The sequence below is a fragment of the Phallusia mammillata genome, chromosome 7 (assembly GCF_965637545.1).
Source record: "Phallusia mammillata chromosome 7, kaPhaMamm4.hap1.1, whole genome shotgun sequence".
NCBI lineage: Eukaryota > Metazoa > Chordata > Ascidiacea > Phlebobranchia > Ascidiidae > Phallusia > Phallusia mammillata.
In genome coordinates, this window is record NC_137258.1 from 9299988 (window position 1) to 9320625 (window position 20638).

General features: G+C 36.2%; 5 protein-coding genes across 6 annotated transcripts; 2 read left to right on the forward strand and 3 right to left on the reverse strand.

Moving 5' to 3' along the window:
- Positions 1 to 650: 650 nt before the first annotated feature.
- On the forward strand, positions 651 to 2302 carry LOC145238245 (uncharacterized). Its single transcript, XM_080101356.1, has 2 exons — positions 651 to 2019; positions 2199 to 2302. Exon 1 carries the CDS (start codon positions 912 to 914, stop codon positions 2016 to 2018), a length of 1107 nt encoding a protein of 368 aa, XP_079957482.1. The 5' UTR covers positions 651 to 911; the 3' UTR covers position 2019; positions 2199 to 2302.
- A 192-nt stretch (positions 2303 to 2494) lies between these two features.
- On the reverse strand, positions 2495 to 4146 carry LOC145238250 (uncharacterized). Of its 2 annotated transcripts, none has more exons than XM_080101362.1 (4): positions 3741 to 4146; positions 3531 to 3657; positions 3342 to 3416; positions 2495 to 3286 (listed from the first exon to the last, which is right to left on the reverse strand). In XM_080101362.1, exons 1-4 carry the CDS (start codon positions 4026 to 4028, stop codon positions 3105 to 3107), a joined length of 672 nt encoding a protein of 223 aa, XP_079957488.1. In that variant the 5' UTR covers positions 4029 to 4146; the 3' UTR covers positions 2495 to 3104. The 2 variants fall into 2 exon arrangements, with proteins under 2 accessions (XP_079957488.1, XP_079957489.1); XM_080101363.1 differs by having other exon boundaries at positions 3345 to 3416; positions 3741 to 4143.
- Positions 4147 to 5898: 1752 nt separating this feature from the next.
- LOC145238874 (T-complex protein 1 subunit epsilon-like) lies at positions 5899 to 10092 on the reverse strand. Its single transcript, XM_080102149.1, has 11 exons — positions 9846 to 10092; positions 9669 to 9729; positions 9431 to 9595; positions 9113 to 9311; positions 8849 to 9041; positions 7397 to 7546; positions 7216 to 7335; positions 6958 to 7143; positions 6756 to 6893; positions 6503 to 6683; positions 5899 to 6209 (listed from the first exon to the last, which is right to left on the reverse strand). The coding sequence occupies exons 1-11, from the start codon at positions 9948 to 9950 to the stop codon at positions 6079 to 6081; spliced, it is 1629 nt and encodes a 542-aa protein (XP_079958275.1). The 5' UTR covers positions 9951 to 10092; the 3' UTR covers positions 5899 to 6078.
- A 386-nt stretch (positions 10093 to 10478) lies between these two features.
- On the forward strand, positions 10479 to 11422 carry LOC145238251 (uncharacterized protein CG13380-like). Its single transcript, XM_080101364.1, has 3 exons — positions 10479 to 10677; positions 10744 to 10840; positions 11031 to 11422. Exons 1-3 carry the CDS (start codon positions 10612 to 10614, stop codon positions 11165 to 11167), a joined length of 300 nt encoding a protein of 99 aa, XP_079957490.1. The 5' UTR covers positions 10479 to 10611; the 3' UTR covers positions 11168 to 11422.
- LOC145238240 (integrator complex subunit 5-like) lies at positions 10539 to 20600 on the reverse strand. Its single transcript, XM_080101350.1, has 19 exons — positions 20371 to 20600; positions 19520 to 19718; positions 19325 to 19450; positions 19112 to 19247; positions 18863 to 19029; positions 18630 to 18772; positions 18453 to 18567; positions 18314 to 18386; positions 18095 to 18245; positions 17890 to 18020; positions 17410 to 17561; positions 17056 to 17197; positions 16183 to 16388; positions 15455 to 15573; positions 14785 to 15012; positions 12985 to 13241; positions 12313 to 12535; positions 12150 to 12254; positions 10539 to 11655 (listed from the first exon to the last, which is right to left on the reverse strand). Exons 1-19 carry the CDS (start codon positions 20437 to 20439, stop codon positions 11497 to 11499), a joined length of 2901 nt encoding a protein of 966 aa, XP_079957476.1. The 5' UTR covers positions 20440 to 20600; the 3' UTR covers positions 10539 to 11496.
- Between the last annotated feature and the right edge of the window lie 38 nt (positions 20601 to 20638).

Consider the following 20638-nt stretch of genomic DNA (forward strand, 5'->3'; position numbering starts at 1 on the left):
GATTCTGTGTGAATGTGGATAACAAAGTGTTAACATCAAATTGAAATCCATTTGGAATTAAACGGTGTGTGTAAATTATCGTAGGTTAGTTGATAGCACACTGCTTGGCGACAACACTCATTTCCAGGCTATGTTTTGAAAACAACAAGTGCACTTGTTCATGAACAGTGTGGCCTAACAAATGCTGCAAAAATTGCTTAAAATAATACAATGCTTAATAGAATACCAAGCGACTTGTCTATCACAAACTAATTCCGGCTTATTATTTACCAAAACGTCGTTTTGTCGCTACAAACTCGTTTTTTGTTTGTTTACGAACTTATACATGTTACATTTTTGTCAACTATATTTACATAAATTGGTGAACCGAGACCAACGCGGGCAATCAGGCGTAAATTATCTGAAAAGATGATAAATAAGAAACTATAACTGAAACTATAACTAATTACCGCGGTTTAATTAACAATCTGCGAATATATTGGAGCCCAATTACAGCTTATAGCCAATTATCTAACTTAAACACTACAGCGCAAAACGTTGTATGTTGAAAGTGTTTAGGACGCACGATAAACAATATACTTTGTTCAATGAAAATCGCAGGATATTACCCATGAAATTCCGATTTAGTTGTGTAGTTGTGCAAATTGAACTATTCCGTAGTTACTGGGAACGATTTAAAATAACAATTTCTGAATCAGCATCCTGTATTTCGCCAGAAAGCACATCCCGGCAATTGTGTTTGTCATTAAATCGCACGTGGAATTAAACGAATTGTATAATGTACATAAATTTTCGAACGTTTTAACGGAAAGTTTATTGCGGGGATAGATTTATTCGGCTGTTACCTAGAAGTGAGATAATTTGGCTATATAAATGAAGCTCGCAGTCATGCCTTCACCAAAAGCATCAGCATGCAAGTTTTGACGTATCTTGCCGTCGTGTTGGTCCTGGGATCCCAGGTATCCCAAGGTCTCCCGAAAAGCAAACATGGTAAGTCCAAGAAGCCTCATACTTGGTATGATTCGGCTGACTACTGGTACGATTCGGCCGACTACTGGTACGATAACAAGCCTATGAATGACCATACTTGGTACGACTCATCTGACTACTGGTATGATTCATCTGATTACTGGTACGATAGCAAGGCCAAGAAACCTCATACATGGTACGATTCGGCTGACTACTGGTACGATAGCAAGCCCAAGAATGACCATACCTGGTACGATTCGGCTGACTACTGGTACGATAGCAAGCCCAAGAATGACCATACCTGGTACGATTCGGCTGACTATTGGTATGATTCATCTGACTATTGGTACGATAGCAAGGCCAAGAAACCTCATACATGGTACGATTCGGCTGACTACTGGTACGATAGCAAGCCCAAGAATGACCATACCTGGTACGATTCGGCTGACTACTGGTACGATAACAAGCCCAAGAATGACCATACCTGGTACGATGCGGCTGACTACTGGTACGATAGCAAGCCCAAGAATGACCATACCTGGTACGATGCGGCTGACTACTGGTACGATAACAAGCCCAAGAATGACCATACCTGGTACGATTCGGCTGACTACTGGTACGATAGCAAGCCCAAGAATGACCATACCTGGTACGATTCGGCTGACTACTGGTACGATAGCAAGCCCAAGAATGACCATACCTGGTACGATGCGGCTGACTACTGGTACGATAACAAGCCCAAGAATGACCATACCTGGTACGATTCGGCTGACTACTGGTACGATAGCAAGCCCAAGAATGACCATACCTGGTACGATGCGGCTGACTATTGGTACGATAGCAAGCCCAAGAATGACCATACCTGGTACGATGCGGCTGACTACTGGTACGATAACAAGCCCAAGAATGACCATACCTGGTACGATGCGGCTGACTACTGGTACGATAACAAGCCCAAGAATGACCATACCTGGTACGATGCGGCTGACTACTGGTACGATAGCAAGGCCAAGAAACCTCATACCTGGTACGATGCAGAGGAAAACTAAGGTAAATATAAACCCTGAAATTATGTAATCCAACCTGATATTTAGATATGTTTGGCAAAGGAAAATCTTTCACTATATTAACTCAAATAACTATCAAAGCAATGACCGCACGAATCAGAAAGAAAGATTGCAATCTATTATAACAATCTTGTTTTAACTGACTAAAATCCTATATTGCAGGTAACGAAAGTACTCTAGAAACAGACGACGGAAACGAATTGACAACGAATTTTGTCTTTTTAGTCACGATTAACTGCTGCAAAAATAAAGGAAACTATACAGTTCGTGTGTTTACGATTATATTGTACGATTGTGAGTAGTTTAGTTTGATCTTTCTGTTGATTTTTAAAACATTTAAGGAGATGAAATGATTAAAGTAGGTTGCATGCACTCATCTTGAATGTACTGAGAAACAAAAAGGGAGTCATTAATTGTCATCCCAGCATGTAGAACTGGTCATTGGTCACATTCATTGCTCAAAAGAAAGTGAAAATTTATTGGAAACAAGTCTCTACGAATATTGTTCCACTATGGCCACAGTGCTATAGTCAGGGTTGCCATTGAGACAGATCCGAGAATAGGGACACCCGAAAAATTACGTTTTCATACGAAACGAAACAAACCCTGTGCATTTATATGAACCATGACATTTTGCATGTCATATTTTTTTACCAGAAACAATCAGTTTCAGCCACTACTTGTTCGCAAAAAATACTTAGTGCATCTAACAACAGCTCTGGTCTAGGTTTACTTTTTTTTGACAAAATAAGCATGAAGTCAAAAACAAGGTCATTTCTTAGAAATAAGGACAACAGATTTTTCGAAGCCATTACCTTTCAAAATAAGGATAAATCTTAAAAATAAGGAGGGTATGGCAACCCTGGCTATATTTAGAGTGTTAAATGAGTAAACAGCTTGAACATCATTACCGAAATACAGTGGAACTTAATAAAATAACGTAAAGTTACTTTCTGTCCCATATCAAAGCACATAAAACATTATATTTAGAAACTGGAATTAGGCATGTAGCAGGACAGAGGACCATATATTGGGTTAAAGCTGCCAGCAATGATGGACAAACCATATTCAACTCTTGTTCTTTGGACTTGAAGTCTCTGATTTATAATTTTTGTCAGAAAGTTTAAAATGTCTAGACAAAAAATACAACAAAATCCCTGTAAAAGCAATTGCACTATACAAATAACTTAGAAGTTGGCGCAGACGTGGAGAAACAGTAAATAATTTTCTGTCATCTTTCGAATCTCTTTCTGCAAAACAGTAACATGAAATAATATGTGACAACACTTAACAAAGAATATTTGCCACCTGAAAAGGAGTTTTCTTGTTGCCCTTTTGCTGTGTAGTTCATTGTACCATTGTCTTTCTCTTTTTGAACCTCTGTCAAAAAATGGTAAATGTATCTATTGATTAAAAAGCAAGCAAAATAAAAACATTCCATAAACTTTCCATTAAAGATGTAAATAACATAGTTTCTTAGTAATGAACACTCACCTGCTTCATTATACAGCTTGTATTCTCCTGAAGCAAATCTATTGACATTCGATGACCTTGCAAATTCTTGCATGTCATATTCAATTTTACTCTTCGAGGAGCCCAATACTTCATACGCTTTAGCAATCTGATAAAAACAAAATTGATTCCATAAATACAGGTTTTTTAAAACAGTTAAAATTAACAAAAGTTTTTAAATGAAATTCTTGCCTTTATAAATTCTTTAGGATCTGTTCCTGAGCTTTTATCAGGATGATGTAATTTTGATAGCTTAATGTAGGCCGACTTTATTTCTTCAGGTTTGGCATTGGGCTCAATGCCTAGTGTTTTATAATGATTCCACACATAATTTGAATTAATGTGAATACTTCTGAAGTAAGGTATTTCCTTCCTAATGTAATTTTTATGCTTGTCAAATACAGAAAATTGCCGAAATAACGACAACTGGAGATTACATTTCCAGCATTTAATGCCTCTTGATAACAAAATCCAATGCATTATGTTGAAAACATACTAAATCAACAAACAAATGCCGTCGACTGTCCAGTGTCCACTGCACATCGATTTCGTCAAAACAAATAGGGGTTTCCCCTAACGTGCCATATCGTTTGTGTTACATAAACATCTTAAATCAAGAAAGAAATTATTGAGAAGACATTTTCCAGCCCCTACAACAACCTCTAATCATGTTTGAAACGCTTTAACATGAAAAGTTTCTCGCAAAACTACCCAACAACATAGTTCGCTGAAATAAAAAATCAAGAAAGGTCAACAGAACCCATATTTTCTTTAAGGATAACATCGTTTTGTTTGCTTCCCGTTTAGTCAAAATATTTCAAATATATTGCTCACCCAACTGCTATCTATCTAGTTGCACAAAACCAATGACCTCTGTATTTAGTTTTGCCAGTACGTCATGCCTGACAATTGAGTTTTGAACAAAATGCCACGTTGAATCGGCAACAAAGATGCGCATGTGATGCGGCCATAAGCCGATACTTGGGACAAAATCAAACAGGCATGGGACATACTTTTAGGCCTTCTATGGCATGCCAAATCAGTTCGATATAACATAACGTAGCTAAGTATTTTTTTAAAGAATTTGAAGACACTTTTTTCGAAGGCTCGAAAGAAAAAATGCTAAAAAATGGCTGCAGGAATGTATTTTTAGCTTTGCCGACTTGCAATGAAAAATATGATAACATATTATTGACTTAAGCAATATATTGACTTGAGTAATATATATTATATATATATATATATGTATATACATACCCGATTTTTATTTTTTTTATATAACCAGGGAGTCGAACCGGAACTGAACCCGAACCTGCGAACCGGTTTGGGCGGTTAATTTCATTAAACCCGAACCGAACCCGAACCGCTAATTACGATTTTCTAAAAACCCGAACCGGAGTTGAACCCTATATTTTGTTTGGCGTTGGACCCGAACCGGAACTGAACCAGTTAAAAAATGCAGTCTGTTTTATATTGATTTTTTTTTCGAAACAGCGCACTTAAGAATAAGCGAGATAACACTTATAGGGCGTGTCAAAAATCTTGTGGGGTTTGATAAGGCCAGGAAGATGATAGGTAGAATTAAATTGAAACGAATGAAAATTTGAACCGGTTTAAAAACCGCAAACCGGTTCGGACCGGATAATTTGCCCAAACCCGAACATATACATTTTTAAAAACCTGAACCGAACCCGAACCCTTAAAAACAAAACGAAGTAAACCCGAACCGAACCTGAACCCGTATGACAAGCGATTCGACTCCCTGTATATAACCGATTTTTAATTTTTTTTTGGTTATGGGTTAGCCACGCGATGTGTCGACTTGGGTTAAACCAGTTTTTTTTACCGAAGGCGATATCATGATGACAAGCATGACAACCGGCACGTTACCAAGGAAAATGGTTCAAAACTACTTACGTTCAGAAAAGCTAGCTATTACCGCATTTTTTAACATAAAAAACTCATTTTTGGTTCATAAACATCTATAATACAGACAACCACTGAGTTTCTTCGTATTACTGCAGTAAAAAAAATACAACTCGTCCATAGAACAGAAGGGTCAAATAGATCAGTTTATTTTAGCCAATTCATCGATCTTTCAACTGAAAACATCCGAGATTGTTTTGCATTCTTTTCTCGTACATTTGGTAAAAAGTCACCCTTCAGTAATTATCCATATTTGTTATTTAGGTCAGTCTGCAACAAATAAATTTCCGCACTTTCGAGCCTGTTCTTTGAAACTTAGCTAACGCGACTCCGCACTTAAATATCAACATGGCAAATGACTTATGTACCACAAGAATTGCCTTAAACCTACTGAAGGAAAACCAAACATATTAACACATAATAGTAAACTTACAAAATGACAAGCAGGTTTATTGTAATGTATACGGAACAATCAAAACGGATCTGGACTAAGATATACGAACATTGAACTATACGTCCACAACACTTCTCATGCGACATGTTGAAGTTTAACGCTAGCTCAACAAAGGAACACTTATAGTTGCTGAGAGCTTATTTATGGTGTTCAGAATCCCTGTTGTTGCCCAGGAGCACGGACGTCGTCAATTTTGAGAATCATGCGAACGAGTTGAGTGGCGAGCGAGATTTGCTGCTTTTTGCCAGCCAAAGTTTCAAGTACATGTTGCACTTTCATATCTAAAAAAAAAAAATTTAAAAATGTCAAAACATGCTACTATTTTACACCTTAGAATCAATCGATTGAGCGGTATCAGACCCTCTGAGAGGCAGCCTAATTAGCGACGATCACTGTTTTTAACAAGTACAAATCTTAATATGGAAACAGGTTTCCAAAAAACAGAATCAGAATTCCCGTTTAGATGATTCCATAAATACAGGTATCAAAGCATTACAAAAGTTGTATATCTTTAGTCATAATAACTTAGGCTTAACAAACAGATTATCTTTCTTTTATTAAACAGCTTGCTCACCATTAGTGCCGTTATTAAGGCAGTCAATGCCCAAGTGGGGGTTGTTTTTATTGACTTGCTGAGCCCGAACTTCAGTCAAAGTTTGAATAGGACCCAAACCACTGTTTTCTGCCAAAGCAAGTGGAACAGTTTCCAATGCATGGCCATATGCACGCATGGCATATTGTTCCAAAGATGGATTCTAAATTTGGAAAAATCGGCGTAGTCTTGTAGCCATATTAATAACAGTACATATATGGTAAGAATTGCTCACCATATCAGCAGCCTTGTTCACAGCAATGGAGCAAGCAATTTCACAAGCTCCTCCTCCATAAACAACACGGCTATCTCTGACCAAATTTCGAATGACACATAGAGCATCATGGACAGACCTCTTTGCTTCCTCCACAATCTGTCAGAAACGTACCATTAGATTGGAGATTTAATACATAAGATGTACAGATAAGTTGTAATACCATTTTGTTGCCTCCTCTGAGAAAGATAGTAACTGCTTTACTGTTTTTGCATCCCTCTATGACAAGCATACGATCTTTTGTAGTGCCAAAAGACAGTTCTCTAACAATTCCAGCATGACCCAATTTGTCTGATGACAACTCAGAGAATCGCGGCACAATCCGGCCACCAGTAGCAATTGCAATCAGCTAAAAAATAAGGTGTATTTTAGCACAGCAGGAACTGGTGACTTATTTAATGTTTTGTTCAATTTCACTCACTTCAATTTCAGGTCCACCAACCCAACGTACTGCAGGCAACTCATTTTGCAGTAAGAGATGGTTGGCTTCATCATCGAATCCCCACTGGCAGATGGCCAAGTTTGCACCACTATCTTTAACCTAGTAAAGAATTTGAAATTTTAGACGCCAATATTAAACTATGGGCACATATGGACATCACCTGGTTGACCATTTCCTGGAACTTCTCTTTCTCATAGTTCTGCAATTTTTTGTAATCTTCTACTGATGTTACATCCAGCTTATGCTTTGTCTTTGGTTTAGGTGGTTCAAATGGGCAGGTGAGGATAGCCAATTTGGCATCTTTTATTGTCTAAAATATTATATGTTATAAGATTCACATGTTTTTCTAATTGTTTTAAACTGGGTACTACAATTAAGCTTTATATTGTATAACTTTTTCTGTAGGCAATCATCCATGCAAACCTTCATATTTTGTTTTAGATTTTAGAGTCATATTTATTAAATCATTAAGTCATTCATCGTGATGAATTCAGATAAATATACTTTACCTATACGGCATGTTCAGTATCTAAAGCAGGGGTTCTTAAAACTTTTGCGGTCGTGCCCCACTTGACACTGTTTATTTAATCTCACGCCCCTCTTAATAAATATTAGCACTGATGATGTTTGTCTTGTTTTCGGAAACAACATACATCGTAGGCCCTCTTTAAGCTACTGTCAAGTTAGTTACGAACGTTGGAAAAAGCCACTTCAACACTGATAAGTTGCAAAAAAGAAGGCTTTTGCGCGCACAGAGCCACGTTGCCAGTATTCTTGTAAACTACGCATATGTCGCCCAGAAAATGTTGATGCACTAAACATCAAGGAAATCTCTGATGCGAAATTAAGAACAAATAAAAAATGTACCGCCATTTCATCCGGCTCGCGATCCAATTTTTGGTTTGCCAAATCGTATTGATAACTTTGTTACATTCAAAAATTAATCTACTCCTTACGAAAGTTTACTGTCATGACATGTACAATTAATATTCCTGTACCTACTATCATGGGATTGCAACGCCCAGGATTGATCCAAAGCCATTTTTGTCATGTCACAGACAAGACACAAAGTGTTAATTGTGCGCAAACAATTGCCATATTTTGTTACTTGTGACGTAATATACAAGCATTGCTTGCAAGATAAGATTAACTATACAATTTAACAGATTGTAAATGGATTTTTAGAACGACCATATCTTGGCACCCATATAAAAATCGCCTCGTGGACTGGACATCCATTTCACAGTAATGAAAAGTTTACTTTAATTTCCAAACAATAAGTTCGAAATCAGCGCTGACATTATTCCTATGTATTCATTTACAATTGTTTGCAGTGAAGCTGTGCCCCCCTTGCGAACCCCTCACGCCCCCCCCCCCCCCCCCCCAGTTTAAGAACCCCTGATCTAAAGGCAAGCACAAGAGTATAATTTGGAGTAGGTAAAGTTTTTCCACCTTGTTGATACGATGCCACATCCATATATCCTTCTGAACTAATCATATGTTAAATAAGTTTTATAAACCCTTCATGTCAAGCAAACACAGGAAAATAAAAAATAGAATATCACGTGCCCTTTCGAAAGTAAAAATTATATGTATTCTTCAAATCACAAACCTTGGGCATTTGTGAATGGCTCATATCTTTGTCTATTAGAACACCCTTAATCAGTTGACTGTCTTCTAGTCTCCCTCCTTGCTTTCCCTCAACCTTAATTAGTTCGAAATCAACATCCTTTCGATCAAAGTCAGCAACAGACATGATTGCCCCAACTGCAATCTCTGCAAACTGACGATGACACTTTGTGACTCTGAAAACAAGACAGGTTGAATTTCCTGTCAAACAACTAAAATAGATATGTAAAAACAAAAAATGTCTTACATTTTGGAACCCAAAGTGGTCATAGCCACTTGGATTAGGTTTTCAGTATTGGCTTGGTCAATAGGAAAGTCATCAGAAATGGCATCCAGTCTTTCCAATGCCACTCTCATCGCTGATTCATATCCATCAGCGATGCGAATAGGATGAATTCCCCGGTCCAGTAGTTCCTCAGCTTGTTCAAGTAAGGCCCCGGCCAACACTGAAAACACAAATGTTAGTAAAATAGTTTTAAATGTTTTTTTAACTCCTAAAGCATTTTCAACTGTACAACACTCAAAAGTATTGATGTGAGGGTATTAATTCATAAAAATGACTGACCAACAACCCCTGTAGTTCCATCTCCTATTTCATTGTCTTGAGATTTTGAAAGTTCTACCATCAGTTTAGCAATCTGATGACTGACATCCATTTGATCCAGGATGGTGGCTCCATCATTTGTTACGGTCACTTCACCATCTGGTGACACCATCATTTTATCTAGGCCTGTTACAAAATGACACAAAGAAAATAAATACACCCAGAAAAGAATAAACTGACCTTTGAACTAACAACTTACCATTTGGACCAAGTGAAGTCCTCACAATGTTAGCAACTGTTTTCGCAGCAAGAATATGAGACTAAATAAAATTAAAATGATTTACGGTTATTTTTTATATTTGTTTAGTTAACATGAGTGAAGAAAATAGGAAGTGAATTATATGTTACACATATTCGGCAAAATAATTTTTATTACCTTAATAGCATCTTTTCCGCTTAGTCGCGATTTTTGCTCCTGGTCTCGTACGATAATGAACGGGCGACCATATTCATCAAAGGCTACTGTTCCGACGGCAGCCATTTTAGTGCCGAAAGGTAAAAAAACTAAACAGCGAAAACTTTCGAATATGTATTGAGAGTCCTGCCGACACAATACTAGATTTTATCTTACTTTTCACCAGACTTCCAGAACTTTCTTGGAGAGAACAAATTAGAATTTACCGTTGGCCACGATGTGTACTCAGGCGTGACTATCACTATATCCACGAGAAAAAAACGTTAAAAAATTATGTTTGGGATCTGTTTTTTACAAATTTTAACTTCTTAAAATGCAAACATAAATTTTGATTTTATATATACTCTAGCGTAAAGATCTAGTTTGGGAAAATTGTTCCCAAGGGCGCGTGTTTTTGAACACCGTCGTCTACCATATTTTGTTTATGCAAGAGGTTGTCAGCTGATGCCTGTGTAAAATGTTTTTTTTGTTCGTGCACTCCTGAACCAATGATTTTTGCCTGAACATTGCGTTCTATTCTTTTCATAAACTTATTTATTTCTTAGGCGTTTTGCGTAAGTTTAGTAATCGTATTGGGTCTGGTATAAGTTTGATTATAACAGAAAAAACGTACGTAAATCGCTCGCAAATTTACTTTGCTTGTTTCACCGGTCATTTCACAAAAGGTTGCAGATAGGTGTTTTCTACATGTGTGATTGTTTCGGAAATATAAATCACCGGAAAGACGATGGATGTCAATTCAAATTTTTACAATGTTTATGCCCAAAGTTCTAAAACAGCACAAGAGTCACAGGTAAAACAGCACAACCGTATTGATCAATTTATTATTGCGGGATAACTTTTTTGAAAATCATTGCAGGCCAACCAGAGTGTAAAATATCTTGAAGAATCTGTATGTACATGTGAAAGAAGAGACACAACGATTTTATGCAAAATGTGTGGATTTCTTATAGAAGGTGAAAGATTACAGTTTTTTTAACTTGTGGAAAATGTTCAGCACTAATTAATAATATTGTTGGAATTGGTTGTACCAACTTGAAAAGTATTTTTAACAACAAGTTTGTAGGAAAGTATCTAAATACTATGACCCCTGGCCTATTCTACACTTGCAAATTTAAATGTTTAAACACAATCATTTGTATTTAGGAAGAATTATGCGCATGACTTGTCCAGTGCATCCCAGAGTTTTTCATCTAATGGATTTTAGCCACTGCCCTCACTGTCACAGCACATGCCTCAAAGAATGTGGCACCACAACATCACAAAGCAAAAAGTCTCTGTAGAAAAAGAGCTTTTTGTACATAGTTCCAGTATGCAACAGCAGTTACTAAGTTCTTTTGCCAACTGCACCATGTAGCTTGCTACAGTTTCAATGCCAATATATTCTTTTGTTGCTGCTTTTTGATTTGTAATATATTTTAATAGTGTATATATTGTATATATTGAATGTAAGATGTCTGTTACATTCCACCTGTGTTTTTGTCTTCGTTTCTCACACAACCCTTGTTTTCTTGTGAAAAATTCAAAATTCTTTCCAACCTGTGTACTGTATTTCTCAACAAGAAGAGCCATGTTTAGTGACAAATTATTTATTTGGTCAGAATATTGTTCACTATTTTGTAACCATGTATGTTGAAAAAAGGTAGCCCAAGTTGGTAATATTTGCATGCAAGACATGGTGGACAACAGTCAAAAATGGCTGTAAGTTGATGTTTTCCAACTTAAATTCCCTTTGATTTTCAGAGCTTTGTTCAGCATCTGATGGATGCTCCTGCAAAACATGGCAAGATACACAACTGTCAATTTGGGTTTAGCTATGATCCTGTATTACTAGGTACATATACATTTCTCTGACAAGTAAAGCTACAAGGTTAAACACATAATTGGTTTAAGAACTTGTAAAATCCCATTCTAATCAGATCTTTTCAAAAACCCAACAGGCTGCTAAACTTTTCAATAACCCAACAGTCTTCCATGATGATTTAAGGTTATCAATCTGTTAGCAACCTTCCATATGTTTAATATTTTTAAAGCTCTTTTCCAACTAGGTTGTTCACTGTCACATTAAGTAAACTTTATCCATACTTAACTTTTTGTGGTAAAAATAATTATGTTTTGGCCTAACGGACTAACAGGGCAGTAACTAAAAGTTAAGTGTATGTCCATGCTTTATTTAACTCAATAAGGTTGTATCAATCATGTAAATGTTTCTGATCGTGGTTGCGTGACACATTTTATGTTCTATCGTTCACTTGCAAACCTCACCTTAATAAAGTTCCATACAGTTGTCAAAAGCACAGATACTTCAAAAGGTGATATCTGATGAAAAAACTGTCCAACAAAGCACAAAGGTTCTGGTACAAGCTTTCCCTGAAATGGTAACAAAAACATAAAAAATTGCACAGTCACAAAATGAATGATAAGGTACCTTTCCAAGAAGCTGCATAACTTTTGTGGCAACTTGATAGTGCAGGGAAGTCTCTGGCAGGGGTGTCTGATATCGGTCAGACTCGTAGTGACTCAGAAGTACAGACATACAGGACCGAATTATAGAGGACACCTTGTTGAATGCACAATGGTTGTGTGCTATTAGAAACAGCAGCTGCCACACAAATGGATGTTCATCCAGAAAGTAAAAGATTTGCAAATCCCTAAAAATATAACTTCATTAATATAGATCAATATGGTTAAATGCGATCTGGGTGATCTCAGATTCTGTTTAATTACACACTTGTTGAGTCCCAAACATTTAAACTTAAGGCATACAAACTTCAATGGTATTTAACAATGCATTTTAGGGTTGTAGCAGATATTTAATAGCACTACACAGAAAAAGTAACCCTTTACTTGTGGGAAACCAATAGTTGGGATGTAAGACATTTGTTTTCCTAAATAGTGAACGAACAGCAACATATTACAGTGAATGTTTAGACAACTTAGGTGCATTAGAAAGCTGTTGACATATTTTTACCCCATGAACTGAAATAACAACTTAAAGGGGTCAGATATCTTAGCTAAAAAGTCTACATCCAAGTATTGCAAAATACTGTTGGAAACATAGCACTGCATTAAGTCGTAAAAAACTGTTTACATAAACCACCTTTCAATTGTTAGTTTTCTTGTGTTGCATGATGGCCACTCTGTGTCGCCATCTAGTGTAATAGTTGTAGCCAATTGTGGGGAGGAGACTGTTATTGTTGATATTATACAATCTGCCAGATGCAGAAGTTTATCAGAGTCAAAGGTTTGTCGCACATCCGGAATTGTAAAGCTGTTCAAATTTATGTTTCCACTTGTTTTGCAGCTACACCGATATAAAAGCAGTGAAAGGCATTCATTGTTGCTTGACTGTGATTCCTGTGGACAAAAGCCACTGTGATAAGTTTCATTACGTTTCTGAAACTCAGAAATGTGTTTCCAATGTTTTAACTATACATTTAAAATAATAGTGGACTATGAACAGGTGATGGATTTGATGGCATTTTATTGACCAAAAAATTAAAACTGGACATGTTTTCTTGTAAATGTTTCATTTTACTGAAATGTGTTCCCATATATTGCTATTCACTGGCCATATGTCATGCTAATTTTTGTCTGCAAATCATCGATTTTAGGTAAACTTCAAACTATTTAAAAGCGCCAAACATACTATTTTTTTACACATACTAAGTGACCTTTTTTGTATGTATGATAAGAGCCTGTTTTTGAATAGTCTAATAGCATTACAAACACTCACTCTTAACTGTGATACACAATCCTACAAACTATACAGGAGTAGGTTATTAAACCTAACAGCAAAGTAGCAGATTTGTACATATTAAGAGACCAATAATGCATAACACAGAAAAAGAAGAATTAGTAGAAGAACAGATAAAACAATATGTGCCCCCTTTTAGAGTGAGATAGGACCCATGACAAGCAAACAGGTACTAAACATTTTGGCCATGATAATTTGTTTGTAGTTCCCAACATGAAATTTCACTTCATACACCTATGCATAGCATAGAAGCCTGCACTACATAACTTCTGTTGTTAGCAGTGATGGAGAGACTCGAGTCAGTGACTCGACTTGAGTCACCTTTTTAAAAGACTTGACTTGACTCGAGTCTCGGTTGTGAAAAGACTCAACTTGACTTGGACTTGTCTTAGTAGAGACTCGACTCGGACTCGTTATTTCACCAAAAAACGGAAATGTCTTATAATGGATAACCTGTTCAGTTGGCTTCAACCAAACAACAGCAGCAATTTACTGTGTTATGCGAAGTTATTTTTGCTTAAGTTTAACCTAACGAAGTCGCTGCTACATGCACAAACTTAAGCGTTGTATTTATTGCTTGGGTTAAGGTAATCGAAAGCTGCTTCTATAAGTGCTTATTACTGAACAAACGCTCAAGTGCATGCAGTAAAATATGAATGTTTGGTTTTAAAAAAACTCCTTTGAACAGATTGACGTTCTTTTCTACGCTGTTTAATGAGTGTCAATTAATGTGTTGCATTGAAGTTGACCCTACTTTAAGAAAGGGACGTTGGTGGGATATGTTTACTGTAATGAAGCGGAGTCCGTTTGTAAGGTAAAAAAAATGGTGATGAACCATTCAAATAGATTAACTATCTAAACCTTTAACCTTTCCTTGCAAAAACATTTTGGGACTTGCCTTGACTCGAACCGCTAATGACTTGACTCGACTTGAGACTCGAACCTCATTTGACTTGACTTGACTTGAGACTCGACTTGACTTGGGACTCGAACCCCTACTGACTTGACTTGACTTGAGTTGACTTGAGACTCGACTGATAGGACTCGTTACCCAACCCTGGTTGTTAGTCTTGGTTAGAACGCCAAATAACTTCCATAAAACATTCATTGGCAATAAAACTTTAAACAAAACTTATCTTTTACCTGAGAAATAGGGCACTTCTTTTTTTTCTTCGGCCCAACACCAATTCTTCCAGCTTCAACAGACACAGGAACAAATCCATTTGAAAGTGAACTTTTAAATATCGATTTTGCCTTTGCTTTTTGGTGCAAAGCCAGCAAATTCACTTTCCTGCCAGCTTGAATTTCCGACATCTCATTCTCATCAAGCTCAGGCTCAATTCGTTTCCCAAAAAGAACACTGTTGTCTTCCTGTTGTACATTGTACCAACATTGTTTCTTTAAAGCTATTTATTTAACTTGGTCATGGTATACATGAGCAAGTAAGAGCAACCATCTAAGTAAATTCCCCAGAGGACCTAAAACCCTTAAATTCTGTTTTGCTTTGGTTTACATTTACCTGTACATTACTACATGTTCTTGGGAACAGAGGTTGGCAAACACTAGGGGTGGGGATAGGTGCATGATCAGCTGGCAATATGACCAAAGTTTGAGGCAGAGAACTAAAATATTATGTAGTTGGTCACAAAAATCACAAAACTTTAATACTACCCCCATGTGAGAGCCATGGTTACAAAACAACTAAATGTCTTTCCTATAAATTAAAACTTCATTACTTGGGTTAAACTGGTCTGAAATACGAAAAACTTTGCAGTCCACTATCCTTTGGTAAAAAAATACTAAAATGAAGTACCTGGGTGACTGAAGCTTCCAACAACAGTCGACAAACCACAGAAAATGTCTCAGGTGTTTGAGTCAACTGAACCAAAACTCGGTGACAACTTTGCATTGCGGCATCATTGTTTTTGTGACCTTAGTTCAAAAGATTGATTGGTAAATAGTGTCAAGGACAGTAAACAATATAACATAAATTTCTATGAATTTGGACCCCATTGGACCAAAACATTTGTCCGGATAAGGTGAAGATCCAGATTAACTGATGTCGATTAACTAAAGCCTTACTACATAACAAATCAGGTTTTGGCCCGAACTTTTTTGAAAATACGACCAAAATCGAATTTTTTGATTTGTTTTAATTGTTTGAAATTTATACCAAAACTGTAAATATTGCTAATATAAAATGTCATCAACTAACTAATTGTTGTGTCTAAAAATATGAGCCACTTTGTATGCAAAATACTGCAAAATGGCCATAAACTAGTTCACTCGCATCAACGACTCAAGGTTAAGTTGAAAACATCAATCAGAAAGAGATTTCAGGTTCGCCTGATTTGGCCAAAATTACCACAAGGCTGAATATTCGGTTTCGGTCTGCACCTTTTGAGGCGGGTTCGGTGCATCACTAATTTGTACCACAAGTTTTGTCCGAATTATGCGAAGATCCAGATTAACCGAATCCGGTTTAAGCAAGGTTTACTGTACGGTTAAAATATAGCCTGAAGGTTTGTGACTAGCATTTACCTGTGTGTAGAAGATAATAAAAATAATACACAAGTGACTGTGTAAGTGGGAGAAGTCGAGTTCCCAAACCCAAATCACATGTTGATGTGGTAGACATAATTTGGTAGAGAATATCAACACACAGCTTTGCACAATGTTTCTTTATAGGCAGCTTACAAACCATCAAAACAATATCATCAATAACAAGGAGAAGTTTTTTGATAAGTCTGAAAGTGTAAATTAACAGTAATAGCAACTGTTTTGCAAATGCCTAATTCAAAATCAGTACATATATTTTCACTAAACTATTTCATGTAAAACAACAGTGTCATAATGTACTCAAATGTCAGTAATTTTGTCATTTTTATTCAGCTGGTAGGTAACATGGGCCTATAGAGTTATAAACAATTACTACAAATCAACAATCATCCAAGTCATAAAATGGTTGGTTGTTTAAACATCGGTTACCATTTTGGCCACCAGAAGTGTTTTGTGAAAAACAACAACACTCAATACAGGTTTGACAGCATCAAACTCTTGACACACGTATGCCGAAATGGTACTGATGTTCAGACAACCAACTTTCTAAAACTAAACTCCAAGACTACAGTCTACAACCAAAATCAGTTCATCCAGACGTTAAGGTTGTTAGATGCACAATAACATTTTGGGGAGTATGTCAATGTTAAAAGTGTTTTAGTTCTTAAACTCTTACAAAGTAACTGTTAAGGCTATTCAGTGCAGTAAAACAAATACTTATTAACTAGGAAAACCACCATTCGCGCCAAACGCACATGGACAAGCTGAAGGTAAGAATATTTTGGGCATGTTCCTTTTATGAAGGGGAGCAAAATAATTGAGGCTACAAAGTGTAAATAATTTGCATTTTGATACCTTGTCTTAAAACCTTCGCTAGGCACCTTGGCTTCATCCCATGCACAAAGGCTATTTATATTTGTGAGTAAAGATAGGGCTTTGTCAGTGGACAGCTTGGGTAATGACTGAAATGACTTTTGCAGCACTGAATCTAAAAGATCTGAAAAAAACACACATTATGAGTTGGTGCTGTGGCGACTTCATGCTAAACATGTTCTCCTATAACATATCACACTCTTTCTTTCTACTAAGTCTTTTTTCATGTGTACAGCCAGCATTACAATGGAAGATATAGGTTATCACTTAACATATACTATTAAGGTTTTATACAACGAACATAAAACACATTATCCTAAATATTTGTTTACAAACCTGGTGTAACAGGCGCAACATCATTATAAAATTGCAAGAAAATTTCTAAATGAGAATGGGTGTTAGCTTCTGTCAAGATGTAGCTAAGCACTGAATTGGCATAAGATTTGTAGAAACAAATCACCAACAACAAATCATACCACCAGGTTTTCCTGTAAAGAGTTTCAATGAAATATAATCATCAATGAGCATTTATTGTTATGTTGCACTTTGCAGTTTTATTTAGAACACATTTCCCCTTCTAAATTTCTAGTTTGGTATGAATTTTTGGGCACAAATGCATGTTACCATACAATAGTTTCAGGTAATTATTTACTACAAAAACTACACTAACACCATAATTTACATCAGATGAAAGCTTGCTAAATACAGATAGGTGATACAATGAGCACTGATATTTTTTGCAACGCATATTAATGAGTAAAAGCTGATAGTAAGTCCAATTTGGTTGGGATGAGTAGGTTAAATTTTAAATTTTACCTAGAAGTGGAACATGAAATTAACAAGTTGTTGCAATATTCCTCATAATTTGCACTGATCTCAGTGAAGACATTGGATGTTTCATTTTTTTCTTTTAATGCCATGTGCTTTAAATCATCCATCAACAAAGACTGTAAACAAAAACACGATTTCAGTAAGGTAAACACATTTAAAGAATAAAATCAAAGTTTTAACATGGACTTACAACAATTTTTGAAAACACACTGCAAACACCCTTGTCCATTCCCTGCAACTTGCCCGTTGGTTTTGAACAAGTTGTGGCTAACAAAAAGGAAATTAGCTTGGCTGATCCAGATGATGACTTGCACACAAGGTGAACAACCAAACTTGAAAGGCTGTTAACACAGTGAAGCTGTAATTCTGGAAAGTGTATGTTATTTTGAGCCCAATATTAAAAGCTTACTTCGCTATTTCTTCAGGACTTCGATTTAACTTTTGAAATTGCTTGTACAAGTTGTTAAGTCTGGTAGCATCAACTGTAGGTAAAAAGAAGCAATTATATATGCATTGTATTTACAGAACCAAACCACACCAGCTCATACTTAAATCCACAAACATTTCTGTTGTGGCTGGAAGAAGAACTGGAGACACAGAAAACAAGTTCATCAAATAGAGTGTGACTTTTATGTGGCTGCTGCTCTTTCCTGAAGGTGGTGTCTAAAGATGAGGTGATAATAGTGGAATTGTTAACTGGTGCAACTATACACCTATGTACTTACTTTAAACATGTCAACAATTTTGTTGCACACTTTGCTTGGATGAAACAAGAACAAATGTTCCAATACTCTTGTGACAGATGTTAAAATTGTTTGTTCATTTTCATTCATAGTAATAGAAGCAGATGGCTGCAGTGACATTGGTGCTACAATACAAATTGATTTTATTTTTATGTTAAGTTTTTCTACCTTTAACAGTTTACAAAATCAGAAAATAAATTTAAGCAATAACTTACTCCATCTGAGTTTACAAAACTTGCTAAAGCCTGTATACAGCACTCTTTCTACAATTGCATTAGGGAATGCGCTTCCAACATCAGCTACAACCCAATCAAAATGTGGAGAGTGGCTTGCAGATGCCTTTAACAGGGAATCCACACAAGACTGAGGACTATTTTCAATTCTATACACAATAAGCAAATATTTACTGACTTCCATATTATGATTGATTGTTATACAAAGCAATAGAAGAAAATTTAACTTACAATATTTTTAGACATGTCCGATAAACATCTAGCAGCATTCTCATTGGAACAACATTTAGCCAAAAACTTAACAAGTGCCCAAGATTGCCTGGTGGTGGAACTGTTTGTCGTTGTTTGCTGCAGCTACTTACTTGACCTTAATTTTAAATTTTTACCTTAATAATGTTTGTTTTTAATGCTTATTATAAAAAAAGTTGCATCGTTAACACTTACCGAGTGCTTCAACTGACCAGTTACATAGAATTGTAGCCCATGCTTTACCACTTTGTTCCAGCAGTTCAAACAATGTGTTCACAACTAGTTCAAGGCTGCTGGCAATTTCAGGGCTTATACCTGGAGCTGAAAGCATTTTTATGCTTTTATAGTAAAAACATAAATATCTTACAAGTAGCTGTAAATTTAACCCACCTGTTGACTGAAATTCTATGTGATCCAGATGGGACCTTACAGCATCTTCAAACAACATTGTGAAACGATGTAAAACTGCATTTCGAGCTGCTGGAACTCTGTGCAATAGGGCAACCGAATTTCTAACTCTTTCCTCAGTAAAGCTTCCAGATGCATAAGATGATGCCACAAACCAATGAACCATCTGTTGTGGTCCCAACTACATATGCAAATGTTTAATGTTATCAGGTGCCTGACACATTAACTACAACTAGAAAGGTGGCTTTCCAATATATTTTCAATCTACATATTTCATCTTGTATAATAAGTAACCACATACACCATTTGCTATGCATATATCTGACATATATTTGTAAGTCAATTTTAATTGGGTTCTCATTTTTATTGGGCATTCAACAACATAATTATTTCTGCAAGGAGAAACTAATGGGCCCCAAAACATAGGTGAACTTGAATTACCAAAAAGTTTTTGGATCGATAAAGATATGTACATGCATTTAGGAACCAATGTTGTGGCAAAGTCATCACAATTCTTCACTGTGTTTTACAATATGCAAATGTTGATCTGCAGTAACCTTTCTTTGAGCAGTAGCGGTTTCAACAGAACGTTTGAACTGCCCCAATAGTGGTTAACTGATTTTTAAGCTATCCAATATCCATACATGTTTTGTCAAATGTTGTTTTCATTCCTTTTGTAAGTATTTTTTTTAAGAAAGTTAAAAGTTTTAGTTAGGTTTGCAAAGTCATTCTGTCAAAAAACTAAATTTAGAGATTCTTAAATGGAACTCATGTGATTTAAAGGTGAAAACCCTGTAACGTAGGGCACCTAAAACGAAACTTTTTTTACATACCTTGCTGGTGGTGTGGCTCTGTTTTGTTTTCATTGTTCCATCAACGATTGGATTTGAGGAAACTGGCATATCCCAGAGAAAAATAGTAGATCAAATTAATGCACTGTTGCAATACAGATTCGTATGTTTTAAAACACGTTAGCAAGAGTATGCAACCAAATCACAAGTTTTCTTTCTTCGCAATTTACCACATTGTAATTGTGATTTGCATCCGCATCCGCATTTGTAAACCATCGATTTATAGGGAAAGTCCCAAAACTGATAAAAA

What these genes read in the sequence shown, in the direction of transcription:
- LOC145238245 (XM_080101356.1), top strand. Translation starts at nt 912, where the DNA reads ATGCAAGTTTTGACGTATCTTGCCGTCGTGTTGGTCCTGGGATCCCAG.
- LOC145238240 (XM_080101350.1), bottom strand. Translation starts at nt 20,439, where the DNA reads ATGCCAGTTTCCTCAAATCCAATCGTTGATGGAACAATGAAAACAAAA. An exon ending in AGAAGTGCCCTATTTCTCAG is followed by an intron (nt 13,242 to 14,784) that starts GTAAAAGATAAG and finishes TTTTGTCCACAG; the next exon opens with GAATCACAGTCAAGCAACAA. An exon ending in TTATGCAGCTTCTTGGAAAG is followed by an intron (nt 12,255 to 12,312) that starts GTACCTTATCAT and finishes TTACCATTTCAG; the next exon opens with GGAAAGCTTGTACCAGAACC.
- LOC145238250 (XM_080101362.1), bottom strand. Translation starts at nt 4,028, where the DNA reads ATGCATTGGATTTTGTTATCAAGAGGCATTAAATGCTGGAAATGTAAT. An exon ending in CAAGCTGTATAATGAAGCAG is followed by an intron (nt 3,417 to 3,530) that starts GTGAGTGTTCAT and finishes ATTTTTTGACAG; the next exon opens with AGGTTCAAAAAGAGAAAGAC. An exon ending in AGAAAACTCCTTTTCAGGTG is followed by an intron (nt 3,287 to 3,341) that starts GCAAATATTCTT and finishes ACTGTTTTGCAG; the next exon opens with AAAGAGATTCGAAAGATGAC.
- LOC145238874 (XM_080102149.1), bottom strand. Translation starts at nt 9,950, where the DNA reads ATGGCTGCCGTCGGAACAGTAGCCTTTGATGAATATGGTCGCCCGTTC. An exon ending in TGGAACTACAGGGGTTGTTG is followed by an intron (nt 9,312 to 9,430) that starts GTCAGTCATTTT and finishes TTGTGTTTTCAG; the next exon opens with TGTTGGCCGGGGCCTTACTT. An exon ending in CCTTAATAACGGCACTAATG is followed by an intron (nt 6,210 to 6,502) that starts GTGAGCAAGCTG and finishes TTTTTTTTTTAG; the next exon opens with ATATGAAAGTGCAACATGTA.
- LOC145238251 (XM_080101364.1), top strand. Translation starts at nt 10,612, where the DNA reads ATGGATGTCAATTCAAATTTTTACAATGTTTATGCCCAAAGTTCTAAA. An exon ending in AAACAGCACAAGAGTCACAG is followed by an intron (nt 10,678 to 10,743) that starts GTAAAACAGCAC and finishes AAATCATTGCAG; the next exon opens with GCCAACCAGAGTGTAAAATA. An exon ending in GTGTGGATTTCTTATAGAAG is followed by an intron (nt 10,841 to 11,030) that starts GTGAAAGATTAC and finishes ATTTGTATTTAG; the next exon opens with GAAGAATTATGCGCATGACT.